Here is a 22,012-nt window from a genome sequence, read left to right on the forward strand (position 1 = left end):
ACCACCCAAATGACCGACATCCTTTGAGAAACAGGGAGATCAGAAATAAAATCCATGGAAATATGCGTCCAGGGCCTCTTCGGGACCGGCAAGGGCAAAAGCAACCCACTGGCACGAGAACAGCAGGGCTTAGCCCGAGCACAAGTCCCACAGGACTGCACAAAAGAACGCACATCCCATGACAAAGAAGGCCACCAAAAGGATCTTTCCACCAAATCTCTGGTACCAAAGATTCCAGGATGACCAGCCAACACCGAACAATGAACCTCAGAGATAACTCTACTAGTCCATCTATCAGGGACAAACAGTTTCTCCATAGGACAACGGTCAGGTCTATCAGCCTGAAACTTCTGCAGCACGCGCCGTAAATCAGGGGAGATGGCAGACAAAATTACCCCCTCTTTAAGAATACCCGCCGGCTCCGGAACACCCGGAGAGTCAGGCACAAAACTCCTTGACAGGGCATCAGCCTTCACATTCTTAGATCCCGGAAGGTATGAAACCACAAAATCAAAACGGGAGAAAAAGAGCGACCATCGAGCCTGTCTAGGATTCAACCATTTGGCAGACTCGAGATAAGTCAAATTCTTGTGATCCGTCAAGACCACCACGCGATGTTTAGCTCCTTCAAGCCAATGTCGCCACTCCTCGAATGCCCATTTCATGGCCAACAACTCTCGATTGCCAACATCATAATTGCGCTCAGCAGGCGAGAATTTTCTAGAAAAGAAGGCACATGGTTTCATCACCGAGCCATCAGAACTTCTTTGCGACAAAACAGCCCCTGCTCCAATCTCAGAAGCATCAACCTCGACCTGAAACGGAAGCGAAACATCTGGCTGGCACAGCACAGGGGCAGAAGAAAAACGACGCTTCAACTCCTGAAAAGCCTCTACAGCCGCAGAGGACCAATTGACCACATCAGCACCTTTCTTGGTCAAATCAGTCAACGGTTTAGCAACACTAGAAAAATTAGCGATGAAGCGACGGTAAAAATTAACAAAGCCCAGGAACTTCTGTAGGCTCTTCACAGATGTCGGCTGAGTCCAATCATAAATGGCCTGGACCTTAACAGGGTCCATCTCGATAGTAGAAGGGGAAAAAATGAAACCCAAAAATGAAACCTTCTGAACTCCAAAGAGACACTTAGACCCCTTCACAAACAAGGAATTAGCACGAAGAACCTGGAACACCATTCTGACCTGCTTCACATGAGACTCCCAATCATCCGAAAAGACCAAAATGTCATCCAAATATACAATCATGAATCTATCCAGGTACTCTCAGAAGATGTCATGCATAAAGGACTGAAACACAGATGGAGCATTAGAAAGCCCGAATGGCATAACCAGGTACTCAAAATGGCTCTCGGGCGTATTAAATGCTTTTTTCCATTCATCACCCTGTTTAATTCGCACCAGATTATACGCCCCTCGAAGATCTATCTTGGTGAACAAACTAGCCCCCTTAATTCGAGCAAACAGATCAGACATCAGCGGCAAAGGATACTGAAATTTGACTGTGATCTTATTAAGAAGGCGGTAATCAATACAAGGTCTTAAAGAGCCATCCTTCTTGGCCACAAAAAAAAACCCTGCTCCCAATGGTGACGATGACGGGCGAATATGACCCTTCTCCAAGGATTCCTTTATATAACTCCGCATAGCAGCGTGCTCTGGCACAGATAGATTAAACAGTCGGCCCTTAGGAAACTTACTACCGGGAATCAAATTAATAGCACAATCGCAGTCCCTATGAGGAGGTAGGGCACCGGATTTGGGCTCCTCAAATACATCCCAGTAATCTGATAAAAACTCAGCGACTTCAGAAGGAGTGGAAGGCAAAATTGACAACAATGGAACATCACCATGTTCCCCTTGACAACCCCAGCTGGACACAGACATAGATTTCCAATCCAACACTGGATTATGGACCTGTAGCCATGGCAACCCCAAAACGACCACATCATGCAGATTATGCAACACCAAAAAGCGAATATCCTCCTGATGTGCAGGAGCCATGCACATGGTCAATTGCGTCCAGTATTGAGGTTTATTCTTGGCCAAAGGCGTAGCATCAATTCCTCTCAATGGAATAGGATGCTGCAAGGGCTCCAAGGAAAAACCACAGCGCCTGGCAAACTCCAAGTCCATCAAATTCAGGGCAGTGCCTGAATCCACAAATGCCATAACAGAATATGACGACAGAGAGCAAATCAGAGTAACGGACAAAAGAAATTTTGACTGTACCGTACCAATGGTGGCAGACCTAGCGAACCACTTAGTGCGCTTAGGACAATCGGAGATAGCATGAGTGGAGTCACCACAGTAAAAACACAGTCCATTCCGACGTCTGTGTTCTTGCCGTTCAGCTCTGGTCAAAGTCCTATCACACTGCATAGGCTCAGGCCTATTCTCAGAGAACACCGCCAAATGGTGCACAGCTTTGCGCTCACGCAAGCGCCGATCGATCTGAATGGCCAATGATATAGACTCATTCAGACCAGCAGGTGTTGGAAATCCTACCATGACATCCTTAAGGGCTTCAGAAAGACCATTTCTGAAAATTGCCGCCAGGGCACATTCATTCCACTGAGTAAGCACAGACCACTTTCTAAACTTTTGACAGTACACCTCCGCCTCATCCTGACCCTGACACAAACCCAGCAAGATTTTCTCTGCCTGATCCACGGAATTTGGTTCATCATAAAGCATTCCTAGCGCCAGAAAAAACGCATCAACATCACGCAATGCAGGATCTCCTGGCGTAAGGGAAAATGCCCAGTCTTGAGGGTCACCACGTAATTAAGAAATAATGATTTTTACTTGTTGAGCGGGGTCACCAGAGGAGCGTGGTTTCAAAGCTAGAAACAGTTTACAATTATTTTTGAAATTCAGAAACTAAGATCTATTTCCAGAAAATAAATCAGGAGTAGGAAATCTAGGCTCTAACATCGGATTCTGAACCACAAAATCTTGAATGTTTTGTACCCTTGCAGTGAGATGATCCACACAAGAGGACAGACCTTGAATGTCCATCTCTACACCTGTGTCCTGAACCACCCAATAGTCTAGGGGAAAAGAAAGACAAAACACAGTGCAAAGAAAAAAAAATGGTCTCAGAACTTCTCTTATCCCTCTATTGAGATGCATTAATACTTTGGGCCAGCTGTACTGTTATGACCTGGTGGTTAGGAGCACCCGACCTGATAGTTAAACTCATACAGGACGAGCTCTGGGATGTGGGAGCTCTGCTGACCGCAAGCCCTAATCCTATCGCACACACTAGAAATAGCCGTGGAGCGCTCCTGACGCTCCCTAGGCGCCTCGTCACAGCCTAAGAGCTAGCTAGCCCTAGAGAAGAAAATAAAGCCTACCTTGCCTCAGAGAAATTCCCCAAAGGAATAGGCAGCCCCCCATGTAATGACTGTGAGTAAAGATGAAAGTCACAAATGCAGAAATGAGATAGGTTTCAGCAAAGGGAGGCACGACTTATTAAATAGACAGAGGATAGGAAAGGAATCTTTGTGGTCAGCACAAAAACCTACAAAAGACCACGCAGAGTGTGCAAAAGGGTCCTCCGCACCGACTCACGGTGCGGGGGTGCCACCCTGCATCCCAGAGCTTCCAGCTAGCAAGACAAAATCAAGATAACCAGCTGGACAAAGAAACAAGAACAATAATAACAATCAGGAACTTAGCTTCTGCAGGAGAAGACAGGACACCAGACAGATTCAGGAGCGAACTGAACCAATGCTAAAACATTGACAGCTGGCATGGAGAAACGATCTGAGTGGAGTTAAATAGAGAAGCCAACCAAAGGATAAACCACGTCACCTGCGTAAGGAACCTCAGAAGCAGCAGCTCCACTCACAGTCACCAGAGGGAGCCCACGGACCGAACTCACCGAAGTACCATTCATGACCACAGGAGGGAGCTCGACAACAGAATTCACAACACTCCACACCCGCACAGACCCCCGGCAGGCCGCACATACCCTAGAGAGGCCCGTACAGACCCCCGGCAGGCCGCACAAACCCCCGGCAGGCCGCACAGACCCCAGAGATGCCCATACAGACCCTCGGCAGGCCACACAGACCCCCGGCAGGCCATACAGACCCCCGAGAGGCCCGTAGAGACCCCCAGCAGGCCGCACATACCCCTGGCAGGCTGCACAGTCCCCCCGTGAGGCCCGCACAGGCCCCCGGCAGGCCGCACAGACCCCCGAGAGGCCCGTACAGACCCCCGGCATGCCGCACAGACCGCCAACAGCCCTCACAGACCCCCGACAGGCCCGTACAGACCCTTGACAGGCCCGTACAGACCCTCGCTGTCCCACACAGTCACGCAGTCTCCGCCTACGCACCGCCCACACTCTTTCCCCCTCCGGAACAGGATGTACAAGGACAGAAAGGGCTTAATTTAATTACGATATTTGTGTCCCATTGACTTGCATTGGTATCGGGTATCAGCAGGGCCGGCGTAAGCACCCGGCGTACCCGGGCAAGTGCCGGGGCCCTGGCGAGATGGGGGGCCCATTTATGGTGCGCAGCTGCAGGAATACTCACCTCTGGGTGTCGGCACCATCACCATGGATACGCAGCCAGAGTCACTTCTGGGCCGGGCCTGCTGGGACTGAGTTTCACGCAGCTGAAATTACTCACTAGTCACCGCCGGGTATCGGTATCGGTGTTATCCGATATTTTTTGGATATCGGCCGATCCAATCCGATACCGATATTTCTGAATATCGGAAGGTATCGCTCAACACTAATTACCAGTAATCAAATTTGCAGTCACTTCATTCAAATTTAAACTGATTCTGAAGCCACTTTCTCTGTCACCCCAGCTCAAAGATTTAATGTGTTTGTTTTTTTTACAGAAGGGAACTACGCGAGTTTGGAACAAAAGTCTCCATTATAGAACCAGGCGCTTTCAAAACACCTATGATGTTTTCAGCTGATGCTCATTTAAATAACTTAAAGCGCCTTTGGGAAAATCTCCCCAAAGAAATTAAAGACTGCTACGGCAAGAATTACTATGAGCAATGTAAGTTGTGTATAGATCTCAATCGGTGTGTCAGAAATCCTTATTTGTAGCTAGGGTGAACGTGCGATCAGAAGATGGGTATCAAAGACTCCAGGCCTGCCTACAATTTTATTTTTCCAGAAAGTGATAAAATGTAACGGGCTAAGCTCATATTAGCATCAGAGGATCTATTAGAAGTTGCAGGACTTTTTTTTTTCTCATTAAACCAATAGACAGCTTGCTAAGTCTCATTTTAAACCAATAGATTTCATTGATATCATATGATGATCCGACAGTACTTTGTTGTCTCTACAATACAGACTGAACAAAGGCATAGCCTTCATGTTACCCCCATTTGCAATCTGTGTATTTTGCAGATGTCTTCCTTCTTCTGCATCCAGTTTGTCTGCAAAACCCTTTCAAGATCTAACAAAACACAAGAAGACGAGCGCTTATTCTGTAGACAGCAGTGTAAAGGAGACATGATAATACAAATGAACACATTACACAGATTAAACCATTGCATGTAACATATATAGCACAATATTAGCAAAATCCTGGACAGTTCAACAGGTTGCAAAGAAGGTTCACATAGCAACAGTTTATTTTATGTGTATGAGGGTGGCATACCCATTTTTACCTCCTTTGTCTACACTTTTACAAGTGGAAGCAAGCACCAAAACACCAAGAGACCACTACATGTGGATATCACGCAATTGGGGCCACGTCTGCATTACTTTTTTGGGTAATACAAAATTAGCAAAAACTGCCTAGGGGTCTTTTATGAACAAGTTATAAGGGGTTGCCAGAATTGGGCATTGCACCTGACAGGTAATTTCATCATATTGTGTAAATATGTATATATGCAAAAATTGTATAGGATAAGAGTGACCATTATATTTTTTTTTGCATTAGAAAAGTGATTTTCTTAAAAATTTTGATTAGCTTTTTTATTTTGAAAATATTTTTTCTTCAAAACATTCAAAACTGGGAATTTAAGAGGCAGCAATCATGCTATCCTTGAATTTTGGATCGTAAGAGGAGGAAGACCAGCGAGGACTCAGACTTTAAAATAGAAAGTCAGATTTTAACCCCTTTCTGCCAGCTAACGGAATAGTACGTCAGCTGGCAGATCCCCTGCTTTGAGGTGGGCTTCGGCGGTGAGCCCACCTCAAAGCCGCGACATGTCAGCTGTTTTGTACAGCTGACATGTGTGCACAATGAGCGCGAGAGGAATCGCGATCCGCCCGCGCCCATTAACTAGTTAAATGCCGCCGTCAAACGCTGACAGCGGCATTTAACTAGCGCTCCCGGCCGCGTGGCCGGAGGTGCTCGCAACGCTGACCCCCGTCACATGATCGGGGATCATCGGTGCATTGCCATAACAACCAGAGGTCTCCTTGAGACCTCTATGGTTAATGATGGATGATTGCTTTGAGTGCCACCCTGTGGTCGGCGTTCAAAGCACAAGTGCATTTCTTTTACATAGAGGTGATCTGTGCTTCACCTCTATGTAGCAGAGCCGATCGTGTAGTGCATGCTTCTAGCCTCCGATGGACGCTATTGAAGCATGCCAAAATATTAAAAAAAAGGTTTTAAAAATATAAAAAAAATTAAAAAATATATAAATGTTCAAATCACCCCCCTTTTGCCCCAATCAAAATAAAACAATAAAAAAAATCAAACCTACACATATTTGGTATTGCCGCGTTCAGAATCGCCCGATCTATCAATAAAAACAAAGGATTAACCTAATTGCTAAATGGTGTAGCGAGAAAAAAAAAATCAAAACGCCAAAATTATGTTTTTTTGGTCGCCACGACATTGCATTAAAATGCAATAATGGGCGATCAAAAGAACATATCTGCACCAAAATGGTATAATTAAAAACGCCAGCTCGGCACACAAAAAATAAGCTCTCACCTGACCCCAGACCACGAAAATTGGAGACGCTACGGGTATTGGAAAATGGCGCAATTTTTATTTTTTGCAAACTTTGGAATTTTTTTACCACTTAGATAAAAGAGAACCTATACATGTTTGGTGTCTGTGAACTCTTAATGACCTGGAGAATCATAATGGCAGGTCAGTTTTAGCATTTGGTGAACCTAGCAAAAAAGCCAAACAAAAAACAAGCGTGAGATTGCACTTTTTTTTCTCATTTTCTGTTACATGGCATGGTAAAACCAATGGTATTGTTCAAAAGTACATCTTGTCCCGCAAAAAACAAGCCCACACATGGCCATATTGACGGAAAAATAAAAAAGTTATGGCTCTGGGAAAGAGGGGAGCGAAAAACAAAAACGAAAAAAGCTTCGGGGGTGAAGGGGTTAATGCTCTCGAAAAGCGGTTAGGAACGGTCCAATGCCTGGATGTTCTAAAAGACAGAAATGTCCAAGAAGGAAGGGAGATTTTGCTAAATGAAATTCTCACTACAAAACCGTTACAATTCCGAAAAAGAACAATTGGAGGCATTTAAAAAGATCAGGATGGATGAACATAGAACTTAAACACTTACTAAAAAGGAAAAAAAAGAAATGTATATCAAATGCAAAGAGGGGGGCATATCTAAAGAAGATTAAACAAAAAATGGATTTTTGAGGTATGTCAAAAGCAAAATATAAGTCAAAGATGTTATAGGATTTTTACAAGATGAAAAAGGGTAAAGTGGTCAAAAATTATCTTGAGAAAGCCGAACTTTGCATGTTCTCTAAGAAAGCAAATGTAACATCAACATATCTTCACTGAGCTACCGAAGGAATAAAATAATCTGCACTATCTGAAAACAGAGAGATGATGATGGAACACTTGGCTAATTTAAATGAATTTAAATCTCCTGGTCCAGGTGACTTTCTGTCACGCTCACGCCCTGACTGGTGGGCGTGAGCTCGGGGAGTTTGTGGCCCCACTGTGTCACAAACCAGACTACCCTTTAAGGGACGTGACTATGACAGCTGCCTGGGTTTTCACTGGAGCCTCTGATGGTGAGGACAGGCTTGTGCAGCAGGCAGCTGCCAGGTGCTACTCCAGGGTGGTGTCTGGCTGTGGCTGCTGATCCCACTTGGGAGACAGGAACACCAGGATTGGTGCGGGAATCAGGCAGGACTGGCAGAAGAGCACGGATGAAACTCAGATGAGTAGGCTGGCATGGCTGAGACACAGGGCTGGCAGAGACACGGCAGAGAACACAGGGCTGGCAGAGACATGGCAGAGAACACAGGGCTGGCAGAGACACGGCAGAGAACACAGGGCTGGCAGAGACACGGCAGAGAACAAAGGGCTGGCAGAGACACGGCAGAGAACACAGGGCTGGCAGAGACACGGCAGAGAACACAGGGCTGGCTAGGACGGCAGGAACACAGGACTGGAAGGCACGGCAGGAAACACAGGACTGGTAGATGTGGTATATGAAGGAACAGGTAGGGACCTGTTCACACTGGAAGTGCAGGAACGATATGAAATATGAAGGAACAGGAAGTGCAGGAAAGGAAACAAGCAGAAAGGAATGAAGAAACAGGTTGGGACCTGTTCAGACAGGAGATCCAGGTACGGAAACAAGCCAGAAGGAAAGGAGCATGAAGGAACAGGTTGGGACCTGTTCACACAGGAAGAGAAGTGCAAGACTGCAGATAGGAGCGGAAGAGCAGCAAGAGATAGCGTAGCAACAAAAGCTAAGCAGAGCGGAGCCACAAGGAATGTGGAGAGGAGCTGCAGCAAGAGATACTGCAGAAGCTAAGCAGAATGGAACCGCAAGGATTGCGGAGAGGAGCTGCAGCAAGAGGTTTGTGCAGCAACGGGAGCTGAGCAGAGTAGAATGGAGCAGAACCGCAGGAGTGCGGAGCAGCGGTAAAGCCACTAAGATACACAGCAGGCAGAGCCGCAAGAGTGCGGAGTGTAAGCAGACTGAGAACACAAGGAAAGACACAGCAGGGAAGGAAGCCACAGACAAGGAGACCGAGATAAGACTAAGTACAGACAAGGCAATGGAACAAGACACAAAGACACAGGGACCAGGATATTCAGCCTCCTGGAGGGCGGACAACAAGATCAAGGCAATAGCACAGAGAAAAGCCTCCAGAGAAGGAGTAACTCAGAGCAGGACCTGGCAAACTCAGCAGCTAAACACAAACTGAGCTAACACATTGCACAGGCCCAGACCACAGGGTGGAGCTGCACTATATACTGGAGGCCTCTTGGTAATTGGTCAGGAACAGACCAGACAGATGCACCTGATTCCTATAAGAACCAGAGAGTTCAGGTGCCGCCCCCCTATACACATAGCCATGAAGCATGCAGAGAGCAGAGGCACAGAAAATGGAGCTGGCGAGAAACAGAAACCACATCATGACCTAGAGAAGTGGGTAAGATAGTGTGAGAGATGCGAGGCCATGCCGTGATGCCAGCAGAGTTGTTACACTTTCATCCTAGGTTACTGAAAGAGATAGCAGAAAAAAATGCATACCTACTAGCCAGAATCATTGAAAATTCCTGGAGAACAGGAGAAGTCCCATAAGATTAGAGAAGGCCAAATGTTGTCCCTATCTTCAAAAAGGAAAAGAGATGGAGCCAGAAAATTGCAGGCCAGTGAGCCTTACTTCAATACCAGGGCTATACCAGGAAAGATATTTGGGCAAACTATTAAACAGTATTTATGTAAGTACTTGGATGAAAATACAGTAATTAAGCAGAGCCAGCATGGCTTTGTAGCAAATAAGTCATGCCAGACTAATCTAACCTCCTCTGATGGAATCACTGACTGAGTGAGTTAGAGAAAAGCGGTAGATATAATATATCTCAACTTCAGCAACACATTTGAAAAAATATCTCATACTATCATTATTGAAAAAATGGCCAAGTATGGAATTGACAAGGCTACGGTTAGGTGGATTTATAACTGGCTCAGTGATCCTATTGAAAGAGTGGTGGTAATAAATGGTTGCATATCCAAGAGTGAAGAGTGTTTCAAGTGCAGTACCACAAGGTGCTATCTTGGCCTTAGTGTTGTTCAACATTTTTATAAATTATCTAGATAAGTGAACTGAAGCTAACCTAATCAAAATTGCAGACAATTCAAAGTTAAGAGGAATATAGAGAAGACTGAGAAAGCATTCAGAAGGACCTAGATAAGCTTGGACAATGGGCAGTGACTAATACAGTGGTGACCAAAAGTTTTGCATTTTTGGTGCAAGGCGCAGTGAATAACGAGGACACAATGGGTGCAGCCTCTTTACCTTTACTGAAGGCTTCAGCATCCAGTCCAGGGTGTCGGATGACAGGGTAGGCAGAGTCCGTCCGGTCTGATGGCAATTCCAGAGTTCCCCTATCCAGGTGGAAATCAGTAGCCTTCCCCTTGTGCACAGTAATGTAGTAGGTCCCTACGTGCATTAGCTCCCATAGGGTCCTCACTCTTGTTACACTTCTCTCTGTCTCCCAGATGGATAGGACAAACCCATATGACGGTGGTGGCCTGAGGCTATTTTATAGGGACCCTAGCGTCGCCCCTCCTCCGCGTTTCCACCTTGTCTGCTTAGGTTCTTAGGTCGGGCAGCCAACTTGGAATCGACTGTCCTGCCAGTCTCTGAAGTAAAGCGTAGAGTCTATTACTCCCTCGGTGTTCTGGCTACCGGATCTGCGCTCAGTGGGAGGCAGCCTGCTCCTAGCTGGTCTCCCACTGGTGTTTTACTCCTGTTGCTATGACTTCTGTGCTCACTCGCTATGGCACACTTCCTTTCTTGTCCTTTCTTAGGAGGCTGCCGCATGGGTTGCAGGCGCAGCTCCGTTGCCTTCTTTGCCTTCCTGGGCCGAGCCCAGTCTGCTCCTCTCCTCTCCTCCTCCTGGCTCCTTCTCTAACTCCTACTCCTTACTGCCTAACTTCCTATCCAAACCCCCAGTTTTACCCAAGTGTGAGGAATGCCTAATAGATAGAACCTTTTGCTCCCCCTGGTGGCCGGCATGTGAATTGTGTGTGTGGCTGTGATACCTGGCAGGGTGAACTCCTTTGGTGCCATCAGATGTAACATCGCTCCCCCAGGTGGAAGAACGACATTACTGCAACGACCAGGACTCTGGGGCGCTGCACTAACTCATCCCAAAGATGCTCCATAGGGTTTTAAATCAGGTGATTGGCTTGGCCATTGTAACAGGCGAACATTTTTTTTTGCTAACCAATTTATTTATTGAATTGGATATGTGCTTAGGATCATTGTCTTACTGGAATTTCCATCCCCTGCTTACATTGGTTTTACAATGTGGGAGCATTACATTCTTCAGTATATCCTTGTACATGGTAGCGTTCATATTTCCATCCATTCTATGAGCGGGTCAATGGCAGATGCAGAAAAACAGCGCCAAACCATGATATTGCCACCACCATGTTTCACTGTAGGTTTTTGGTACCTTACATCATTACGTTTTCCAATTGGATGGTATATAGTTCTTGCCTTGACTACCAAGCATATTGAACTTGAATTGTTCCAACCACAACACCTTAGACCAATCTGCCTTTTTCCATTGGCTTTTTGTGGCAAACTCAAGTCAGACCTTCCTGTTCTTTGCAGAGATGAAAAACTTCTTGACTGAAACTTGTGTATTCAATAGTGATGAGCGAATATACTCGTTACTCAAGATTTCTCGAGCATGCTCAGGGATCCTCCGAGTATTTTTTAGTGCTTGGAGTTTTAGTTTTTCTTGCCGCAGCTGAATGATTTACATCTTTTAGCCAGCATAAGTACATGTGGGGATTCCCTAGCAACCAGGCAACCCCCACATGTACTTATGCTGGCTATCAGATGTAAATCATTCAGCTGTGGCAAGAAAAACTAAAACTCCGATCACTAAAAAATACTCAGAGGACCCCCGAGAATGCTCGAGAAATCTCGAGTAACAAGTATATTCGCTCATCACTAGTATTCAACCCTACTGCTCTTAGCCATTGCACCACAGTATGGCAACTCACTTTGATCCCATATTCTTCTTTCGTTTCGTGCAAAGTCTGTACAGCTCTTTTATGGACATCAGATACTGACTTTTTCTTAATAATGTGATCAACTTTGGAGGAAGTTTTCTGTGGTCGTCCACTTCTAGGTTTACTAGCTGTTCCATAACCTTTTTTCTTTCTGTATTATACATCACACTTGACTCAGTTGAATTCCATAACTACCTCTTTTTGGCTTTTGCCTGGCTTAACTCTCAGAATAATATACTTCCTGAAATCTGGTGATATATTTGGCTTTGTTTTTGCCATGTTTTAACAGAAAAACAAGCAAAAAAATTTTGGGCCAGTAAATGTTGAAAACTAACGCAAAAAGTATAAAACAATGTCAAACACAATTTTCATCCTTATAGCTGACAATCATTTGTTTTCGGTTTACTAAAATCACCAAGAAAATGGCATCACAAAATCCAGACAAAAGTAATCATACTTAAAAAAAAAAAAAAAATTGGGTCGCTACTGTAGAATGGTATTTAGCAAGGAGGAATGTAAGATTCTACAACTGGTTAAAAAAGATTACATCTACAGAATGGGTGGAATAGAACTAATCTACAGCACGTGTGCACAAAACTTGGGTATACTAATGGATCACAGACTGCACATGAGTCAACAGTGTGATGCAGCAGGAAAAAAGGCAAACAATTCTGGGAGAAAATATACATACCATTAGGTATGGCCTTCCCAAAACCCTGTCTGATGACAAATGCACACTTAGCAGGATGCAGCAGGCCTCCTGATATAGTGCAAAAAAAGTATGCATATGATAAACACATACACTATCTGAGGTATTGGTTTAATATTTTGGCCAAAATAAAGTAAGCCCGCAACCCAACGTCAAGGGTCCTCATAATATTGCGGGTCCTACCACTAATATCAAAAAACAGCTCACATAGAAAATACTCAGAAAAAATACATACCATGAGAAACGGCCTTCCCAAAACCCTGTCTGATGACAAATGCACACTTAGCAGGATGCAGCAGGCCTCCACTGATAAAGGCTAGGAGCGGGACAGGAGCAAACTACTTGATAAAAACAGCCACCCCCACACCAACCAAACATTGCAGGGGTTGGCTGCCTAGTAGAAAAAATGCAGATTGATATAACTCGCATACGACACCAGTCACACTGATAAGTGTGGTGCACAGTGTCTGGTATGCAACCCCCTATATTAACAGGCGGGCAGCCCAGCACTATAATATGGAGCACACAGTGACAGACGCCCCAGAAAAACCTAACCAACATAAAGAGGCCTGGCTACATCCTGCAAAAAAGGATATGATATAGTGCAAAAAAAGTTTTTTCTATGTGACCACAATTCTGGGAGGTATTAAGAGAAGCATAGAGTCTAGATCGCATAAAGTAATTATTAGTGATGAGCGAGTATACTCGTTACTAGTGATTTCCCAAGCATGCTCGGGTGGTCTCCGAGTATTTCAGCGTGCTCAGAGATTTAGTTTATGTTGACGCAGCTGCATGATTTGTGGCTGCTAGACAGCTTGAATACATGTGAGGATTGCCTGTTTCTTAGGGAATCCCCACATGCATTCAAGCTGTCTAGCAGCTGAAAATCATGCAGCTGCATCGACATGAACGAAATCTCCGAGCATGCCAAAATACTTGTAGACCACCCGAGCATGCTCGGGATATCTCGAGTAACGAGTATACTCGTTCATCATTAGTAATTATCCTTCTCTACCCTTCTTGGTCAAACCTCAACTGGAATACTATCTCCAGTTCTGAGTAGCACAATTAAAAAAAACACATTGAAAAACTGGAGCAAGTTCAGAGAAGAGCTATCAGGATGGTGAGCAGACTGCAAGCTATGTTCTAGGAGAAACTGTTAAAGGTTCTGGGAATGTTTACCTTGCAAAAAGGCTAATAGGAGACTTTATAGCTATCTACAAATATCTGAAGGGATGTCACAGTGTAGAGGAATCATCCTTTTTCTTACTGGAAACCTGGAAATACTAGAAGCAATGGAATGAAAATGAAAGGGAGAAGAGATTAGAGATTAGATATTAGAAAAATAAACTTTTGACAGTGAAGGTGACCAATGAGTTCAATAGGCTGCAATGAAAATTGGTGAGTTTTCCTTCAATTGAAGTCTTCAAGCAGATTCTGGACAGACATCGGTCTGAGATGATTTAGTGAATCCTGCATTGAGCAGGAGGTTGGACACGATTACCCTGGAGATCACTTCCAATTCTAATATTCTATGATTCTTAATTACATTATAGAAAATCCATCTATTAAACCTATCCTACCCATTAACATTAAAGAGGTTGTCCAGGACTAAACTACTGATTATCCATAGGAAAAACCTTAGACAAAGTGTAGCACTTGCCAGTGGACAGTAAACAATGTACAGAACTGTGGTGTACCGCTTCATGTTAGGTGTCGAGTTCCCACCGCTGCACAGGGGGGAATCTTGAACCATCTCTGCTGCAGTCTCCCATTCTTCTCCAGCTGCAGTGGAGCCTGCTCAGCGGAGACGTCGATCCCAGCGTCTGGCTCAAGCTGATACTGTGCGCTTGGTTACTGCTGCCTTTCCAGGCTCTGCCTTTGTAGCCAGCACTGATCAGCAGTGAGCAGGCGTTTCAGGGACCAAGTCCTGATTTTCCCATACTGAGCATGCCCACAGGACGACCTCCCATTGGAGGTCAGGGGCCACATGCTCAGGTCCTGTTGCGACTCCTATTGGACCATCAGGAAGGTCCCGGAGCGCTACTACTATAAAAGGTTTGCATGGCAGCTTGGCTATGCGCTTGTGTAAACCTGTTAACATGTGTGTGTGGATGTATGCCTGTCAATGTATGAAAGCTCTGAATCATTCCCTTCCTAGAGTGGTTGACTGCTTGCAAATGGTGGAGCTACCTAGCGCCTGACGGTACGATCCTGCATATTTAACACAAGAGACAGCGTCTATTAGCAGCGACCGCCAGTGCGGCGTTCTGCGCAAATAGTGCGCTTTCATGGCCCAAGTTAGAGTGGTTAGTGGCGTCCACCAGAGCAGCGCCGCACGCACTCTTGTGCTGTAAATCTTCAGTTTATTCCCTGACACCAATGTAGCGGTGTCGAGCACAAGAGGTCTAGAGGGACTCTTACCCTGAGTCTTGGGGCAGAGTTCTGTGACTCCTTGCTTACGTTCTCTGTGCGGTATTGCGGCCTTGTGACACAACAGGGTTTGCTTCCTTCATACCGGGTGAAGCGAACCCATGTGTGTCTTCTCGTAATACCACCATGTAGTCCATCATTACCAAGCAGCAGGTGTCTTTTCTGCACGGTGGACCCCAGACTGCGAATATGCATCTTATATCACATCTAATTAATATTTGGCATGTTCCACCAGTCCTAACAACTTCATAAACTGGAAAACATCTAGCAGTTGTCAGAACAGATATCAACTGATCATTGGGAGTGCCAGGTGATTGACCCCCACTGATCTGATATTGATCTGATTTTCATGACTATTCCTGAGGTTAGGTCATCAATACTTTGATTGTAGATAATCCCTTTAGGGCATATGAAGATGTTGCTCTTACAGACTTACAATAATCTTAAGGTTGCATAAGACTTATCCAGAAATACATGCATTGTTTGTATGAACTAAGAGACTAACTTTAATATTAATAGAATAATTTCCCCTCATTTATCTACAGTTAGGAATGGTCTAAAGGCTTTAATGGGTACAGCAAATACCAGGATTTGTGAGGTTACAAATTGTATGGAACATGCTTTGACTGCTGTGAACCCTTGGACAAGATATTCTCCAGGCTGGGACGCCAAGCTCTACTACATCCCTGTATCATACCTCCCTACAGTGTTATCTGACTATTTACTGTGTCGCTGTGCACCCAAACCAGCAAATGAATAACCAAGCAAGAAACAATGAAAAACCAGCAAAGCACAGCCAAATGTGATGGATTTAAAATAAAATTGCTTGTATCATTAACTGATATTTCATAATACATATGTTCAAGAAATGTATGTAATAAAATGTAACATTAATTTCTTGTTGAGACTTTGGAGTGTTATTAGTAATGATCTGTCATAAAATGTTTACTACCGACAACTAGATGGAAGAACTTTAAGAAATAAATTAAAAAAGAGACAATATCCACATATTTAAATTAGGTACCCTCAAACTCTACAATCAGTGGGATTATATGAGAAATTAATATTCTAGAACACGGTGATAGAGATAAACAGTGCCCATTAACTACCTCAATACAGTGGTCCAGTAAGGGCCTCTTCACATTTCACATTCAGCTCATGTGCCAAATCTTCTTAGGCCACCATACAGTGGCATTTAAAAATTTGGACAGCTCTGGTCAAAATTATGGTTATTGTGAATAGTTAAGCAAGTTGAAGATGAAATGATTAGGGATGAGCGAACATGCTTGGCGATACTCGGTTATCACTAGAGTTTCACAGTGCTCCTTGGTTATCACTAGAGTATCATGGTGCTGGGATATACTCATTACTCGGCGAGTAATGGGTGGTGTACTATATAAAACTCAAATACCACACTGTTACACAGCCAATAAGCATGCGGGGATTGTCTGCGCAGCACTGTAATGTCGTAGCCATCTTGGTTGTGACATTACGGTGATTGGCTGGTCGTGTGACATCATCAAGGCTTATAAAAGAACAGGCAATGCCATGCTCGGCACACTGATGCCATTGCCTCTCTGTGCACAGTATATCGAATCAGAGGCTTGCAACGTTAATACTGGTACTGAAGCTGAGCAAGCATACTAACAGTCCTTCTAAGAGCTAATCGTTTGCTTTACTGTTTGGATCACATACAATCTGCATTTAGCCTAGGGAGGGAGAGAGTCGCAGGAGTAGGGAGAGTGACAGAATCTAGTCTGAAGTCAGTGATTAGGGCTGTGCAGTCTGTTGGCAAATATATAGCTGCAGCTTTTTTTGGGGGGGCGTGAAAAAATTGAATATATTTTGATCCATCGAGTAATGTGATTTGTGCTACTTTTTTGTGATATAACACCCAAAATAATCATTAAAAATTTCCCTGGGAGAAATTACACTAACAAATCGAGTATTCTGGAATATGTATATATGTATGTACGTCGTGCTGTGAGTGGGGGTTAAATTTTGTGCCAATATCGCTGATTGGTCGCACCCGGCTGGCCGATCAGCGAAGCGTGGTTCAATTCTGGCGCCAATTTGCGGCCGGAATGCATCTGTTGCTGATTGGTCGCGGACGGCCACAACCAATCACCAAAGCTGTGTTTAAAATCAGTGAAGCGTGGTTTAAATCCTACTGGACTGGACTGCGTCTATCACTGATTGGTCGCAGGATGTCGGGTGTTTGGGGCGCTAGATGTCAGGGGTTCAGGGTGCAGGATATAGTACAGCCACGTAGTATATAGCACAGCCACGTGGTATATTGCACAGCCGCATAGTATGTAGTATATAGCACAGCCATGTAGTATATAGCACAGCCACGTAGTATATAGCACAGCCACGTAGTATATAGTAGCCATGTAGTATATAGCACAGCCACGTAGTATATAGCAGCCACGTAGTATATAGCACAGCCACATAGTATATAACACAGCCCACGTACTAGGTAACACAAACAGCCACGTAGTATATAGCAGAGCCACGTAGTATATAGCACAGCCAAGTAGTATATAGCACAGCCACATAGTATATAGCAGCCACATAGTATGTAGCAGCCACGTGGTGTATAGCAGCCACGTGGTGTATAGCAGCCACGTAGTATATAGCAGCCACGTAGTATATAACACAGCCCATGCAGTAAATAACACAGCCCACGCAGTATATAACACTGCCCACGTAGTTTATATCAGTCACGCAGTATAGAACACAGCCCACGTAGTATACAGCAATGTGGGCACCATATCTCTTAAAGGGACTCTGTCAACTGAATTTGGAGGGAACAATCTTCAGCCATAGGGGCGGGGTTTTCAGATGTTTGATTCACCCTTTCCTTACCCGCTGGCTGCATGCTGGCTGCAATATTGGATTGAAGTTCATTCTCTGTCCTCCATAGTACACGCCTGAGCAAGGCAAGATTGCCTTGTGCAGGCATGTACTACGGAGGCAGAGAATGAACTTCAATCCAATATTGCAGCCAGCATGCAGCCAGCAGGTAAGGAAAGGGTGAATCAAACACCCGAAAACCCCACCCCTATAGCTGAAGATTGTTCCCTTCAAATTCAGGTGACAGAGTCCCTTTAAAAAAAAACTAAAATAAAAAATAGTTATATACTCACCCTCCGGCGTCCAAAGTTGTCCCGATGCGTGCGAGGCTGCCGCCAGCTTCCGTTCCCAGTGATGCATTGCAAAATTACCCAGATGACTTAGCGGTCTCACGAGACTGTTAAGTCATCTGGGTAATTTTGCAATGCATCTCTGGGAACGGAAGCTGGCGGCAGCCTCGCCGCTCTCGAGCATCGGTGGACGTCGAAAGGTGAGAATAGCACCATTTTTTATTTTTTTAATTATTTTTAACATGATATCTTTTTACTAGGGTTGAGCAAAACAGATCCGTCAATTTCATAAGTCGCCGACTTTCGGCAAAGTCAGGTTTCGTGAAACCCGAGCCGATCCCAGTGTGGGATCGGCCACACGGTCGGCGATCTTCGCTCCAAAGTCGTGTTTCATATGACGCGTTAAGCGCCATTTCTTAGCCAATGAAGGTGGACGCAGAGTGTAGGCAGCGTGATGACATAGGTCTCAGTCCCCACCATCTTAGAGAAGGGCATTATAGTGATTGGCTTGCTTTCTGCGGCGTCACAGGGGCTATAAGGGGGCGTACACGCCGACAGCCATCTTACTTCTGCCGATCCGAGCATAGGGAGAGGTTGCTGTAGCTTCTTCTGAAGCAGGGATATTGTTAGGAAGGGAATATTAACCCACAAACCGCTTGTGCTGTAGCGATTTCCACTGTCCAACACCACCTTTTCTTTGCAGGGACAGTGGAGGTTTTTTTGGGGTGCATCAGCTCTGTAGCTTATTAGGCTGCATTCTAAGGCTCCCTGATAGCTGCATTGCTGTTTGCACGCCGCTATGCAAACCAACTGCTTTTTTCAAAGCAAAAATCCTGTTGCTCCTTCTTTTCTGCACAGTTCTCTTGTTTCTTTGTCCACACTCTTGTGTGCAGCAGTCCTTTGTATTGCTGGCATACTTGTCCTTTGATCATTGTAGGGAGATTGAAATTCTACTACAGCCCTTGTATTTTTTTTATATATCTGTCATCCACTTTCTGCCACTCAAACTGTAGTGTAATACAGTGGGCCTGATTTTTTTCTGCTGTCTCCCACACATAAAAAAGGGAGATTTGTATTGCCACTGAGTTCATCTGCGTCAGTCCCGTTGTGGCATCTGTCATCCACTTTCTGCCACTCAAACTGTGTAGTGTAATACAGTGGGCCTGATTTTCCCAGCAGTCTCACACACCTATAAAGGGAGATTTAAACTCACAACAAGTTTACGTACACCTTCTAACTGGTTTTACAGCACCATATAACGTTTGTTAGTTTGGTTACATTTTTCCAAGAATGAGGAAGTCTGGTGGAAGAGGTCGTGGCCGTGGACGGTCATTGCCAGCTGGTAATGATGGTAGTGGTGGTGGAGCATCAGGTGGTCGTGGGAAAAGCAATATAGCACCTAAGTCTCGAGTTGTTGAGCCAGCGTCATCGTCTGGCTACACAAGGCCTCGAACACTTCCTTGTCATGCCGTTGCTGCCGCCGCCTCTCCCCACTGCAGCTCGCCAGGTGCGCGCGCGCGTCGTATTCAGCTCTGCGCGTGCGCACATCTGATTCCTCTGTTGGCGCTCTTTCCGGTCCTCTCCGTCATCCTGGAGGACTGTAACCCGGAAGTAGCTCCCATGCTGCTATGTAAACTGCTTCCTGCTGCTTCTCTGTGCCTGATGTTCATTTGTGTTTACAAGTGCTTCTGGCCACCTGTGGTCTCTGTGCGTTCCTAGCTCTCTGACTTTGGGTCTCCTCCCCCCTCTGCAGTGCCTGCCTGTTTCCTGTGTTCCTGCCTTGTTCCTTTAGTTCCTTTTCCTCTGCGGTACCTGCCCGGCTCCTATATCTTTTCCTTGCTCCCGTCAGCCTCGGTGTCTCCATATTGTCCTGCCAGCCTCCGTGCCTCCGTAGCGTTCCCATCTTCTCCCTTGTCTCAGTAGTTCCTTTCTGTTCCCTCTTTCCCTTTGTGCCTGCTGTGTTCCCTTCTGTTCTTAGTCGACCCTCCAGCTTCCATGGCGATAGTCCCTCACGGGCCTGCCCCTAACTCTCCCTGTATAGGGGGCGGTCCACCTGGTCAGCTCGTCCGAGAGGGGTTCGTCATCACGGTCCAGTGGGTCCACTCTCCGTTTTTCACTGTTTGAATCTACATGCTCTAATAGGACTGCACTCGGGTAACATCCGAGTGCAGCCAGATTCTTACAGCGTCACATTCCTTTTCTGGGAGTAGGAAAACCGCTATTAAAGCCAGAGCAGCAGGAACAAGTTTTGGCATTTCTTGCTGACTCTGCCTCTAGCTCTTTCGCCTCCTCGTCGGAAAGTGCAAAATTTAAAAGCAGTGCGTCGTCAGTGGATGCTCCTGGTCAGGAACAAGTCGCTTCCTTGTGTCCTTCACCCAGAACAACAGAGAAGGATGCATCAGGTGACACAACAGGTTACTCCATGGAGCTCTTTACACATACCGTGCCTGGGTTAGAAAGGGAAATTGTTAACAGGCCATGCCCATTACAAGATGAATCGGACATGGAGTGCACAGATGCACAGCCACAGCTAGATTATTATGCTGTTCCATTGACTCAGATCACAACATTGCCCTCGCAGTGTACTGAGCCAGAATCTGACCCTGATGAGACTATGGTGCACCGTCCCGAACGCTATAGCACCGGCTTACACGGTGACACAGAGGAAGATGCACAGGACATAGAAGAGGAGGTGATAGATGACCCAGTTGTTGACCCCGATTGGCAGCCATTGGGGGAACAGGGTGCCGCTGGCAGTAGCTCTGAAGCGGAGGAGGAGGAGCCGCAGCTGGCATCAACATCGCAACAGCTTTCATCTGGCAGGCCCGTATCTGGCCAAAAACATGTGTCAAAACCAAAAACAGTTGTAGGACAGCGTGGCCATCTGGTTAAAGTAGCTCAGTGTGCAATGAAAAGGTATTCGATATTAGGAAGAGTGCAGTCTGGCAATTTTTTAACCAAGATCCGAATGATCAGAGCAAAGTCATCTGTAAGAAATGCTCAAGGACCTTTAGCAGAGGTCAGAATGTGAAAAATTTAAATACAACTTGCATGCGTAGACATTTAACCACCATGCACTTGCAAGCCTGGACTAACTACCAAACGTCCCATAACGTTGTTGCACCCGCTCACAATGAAGATAGTCAGAAACGCTACATTCCTTCCCTCACTGTAAGCCAACCGTTTACCACACCACCTGCAGCAAATGTGGAGGTATCGTCGCAAGGCCAAAGCAGTCAGGGAATCACCAGGTTCTTGGTAGGAAACACTGTATATAGGCCAACAGCAAGAATACCATCACCAACCCTCTCTCAGTCTGCCATGTCCACCACCACCCCCACCAGTTCCACCATATGCAGCTCTCCAGTCCAGCTCACCGTACAAGAGACTCTCGTTAGGAAAAGGAAGTACTCATCCTCTCATCCGCGTACATAGGGTTTGAACGCCCACATTGCTAGACTAATCTCGTTAGAGATGATGCCCTACCGGTTAGTTGAATGCGAAGCTTTCAAAGCCCTGATGGAATACGCTGTACCACGCTACGACATACCCAGTCGACACTTCTTTTCGAGAAAAGCCATCCCAGCCCTCCACCAGCATGTAAAAGACCGCAGTGTCCATGCACTCAGGCAATCTGTCAGTAGAACGGTGCACCTCACAACAGATGCATGGACCACTAGGCATGGCCAGGGACGTTACGTGTCCATCACGGCACACTGGGTTAATGTGGTGGA

The 22,012-nt window shown here is 45.6% G+C and overlaps 1 protein-coding gene across 6 annotated transcripts in view; it reads left to right on the forward strand.

The window, feature by feature from the left end:
- LOC138670824 (retinol dehydrogenase 7-like) overlaps window positions 1-16,032 on the forward strand; it is a 66,324-nt gene extending 50,292 nt beyond the window's left edge. For all 6 annotated transcript variants that reach the window (XM_069758522.1, XM_069758520.1, XM_069758521.1 and 3 more), the window contains 2 exons: window positions 4,881-5,047; window positions 15,678-16,032. In XM_069758522.1, the coding sequence (XP_069614623.1) occupies window positions 4,881-5,047; window positions 15,678-15,892 (382 nt within the window). In that variant the 3' untranslated portion in view covers window positions 15,893-16,032. The remainder of the gene's footprint in view (window positions 1-4,880; window positions 5,048-15,677) is intronic.
- Window positions 16,033-22,012: the final 5,980 nt, after the last annotated feature.

The sequence above is a fragment of the Ranitomeya imitator genome, chromosome 3 (assembly GCF_032444005.1).
Source record: "Ranitomeya imitator isolate aRanImi1 chromosome 3, aRanImi1.pri, whole genome shotgun sequence".
Classification (NCBI taxonomy): Eukaryota; Metazoa; Chordata; class Amphibia; order Anura; family Dendrobatidae; genus Ranitomeya; species Ranitomeya imitator.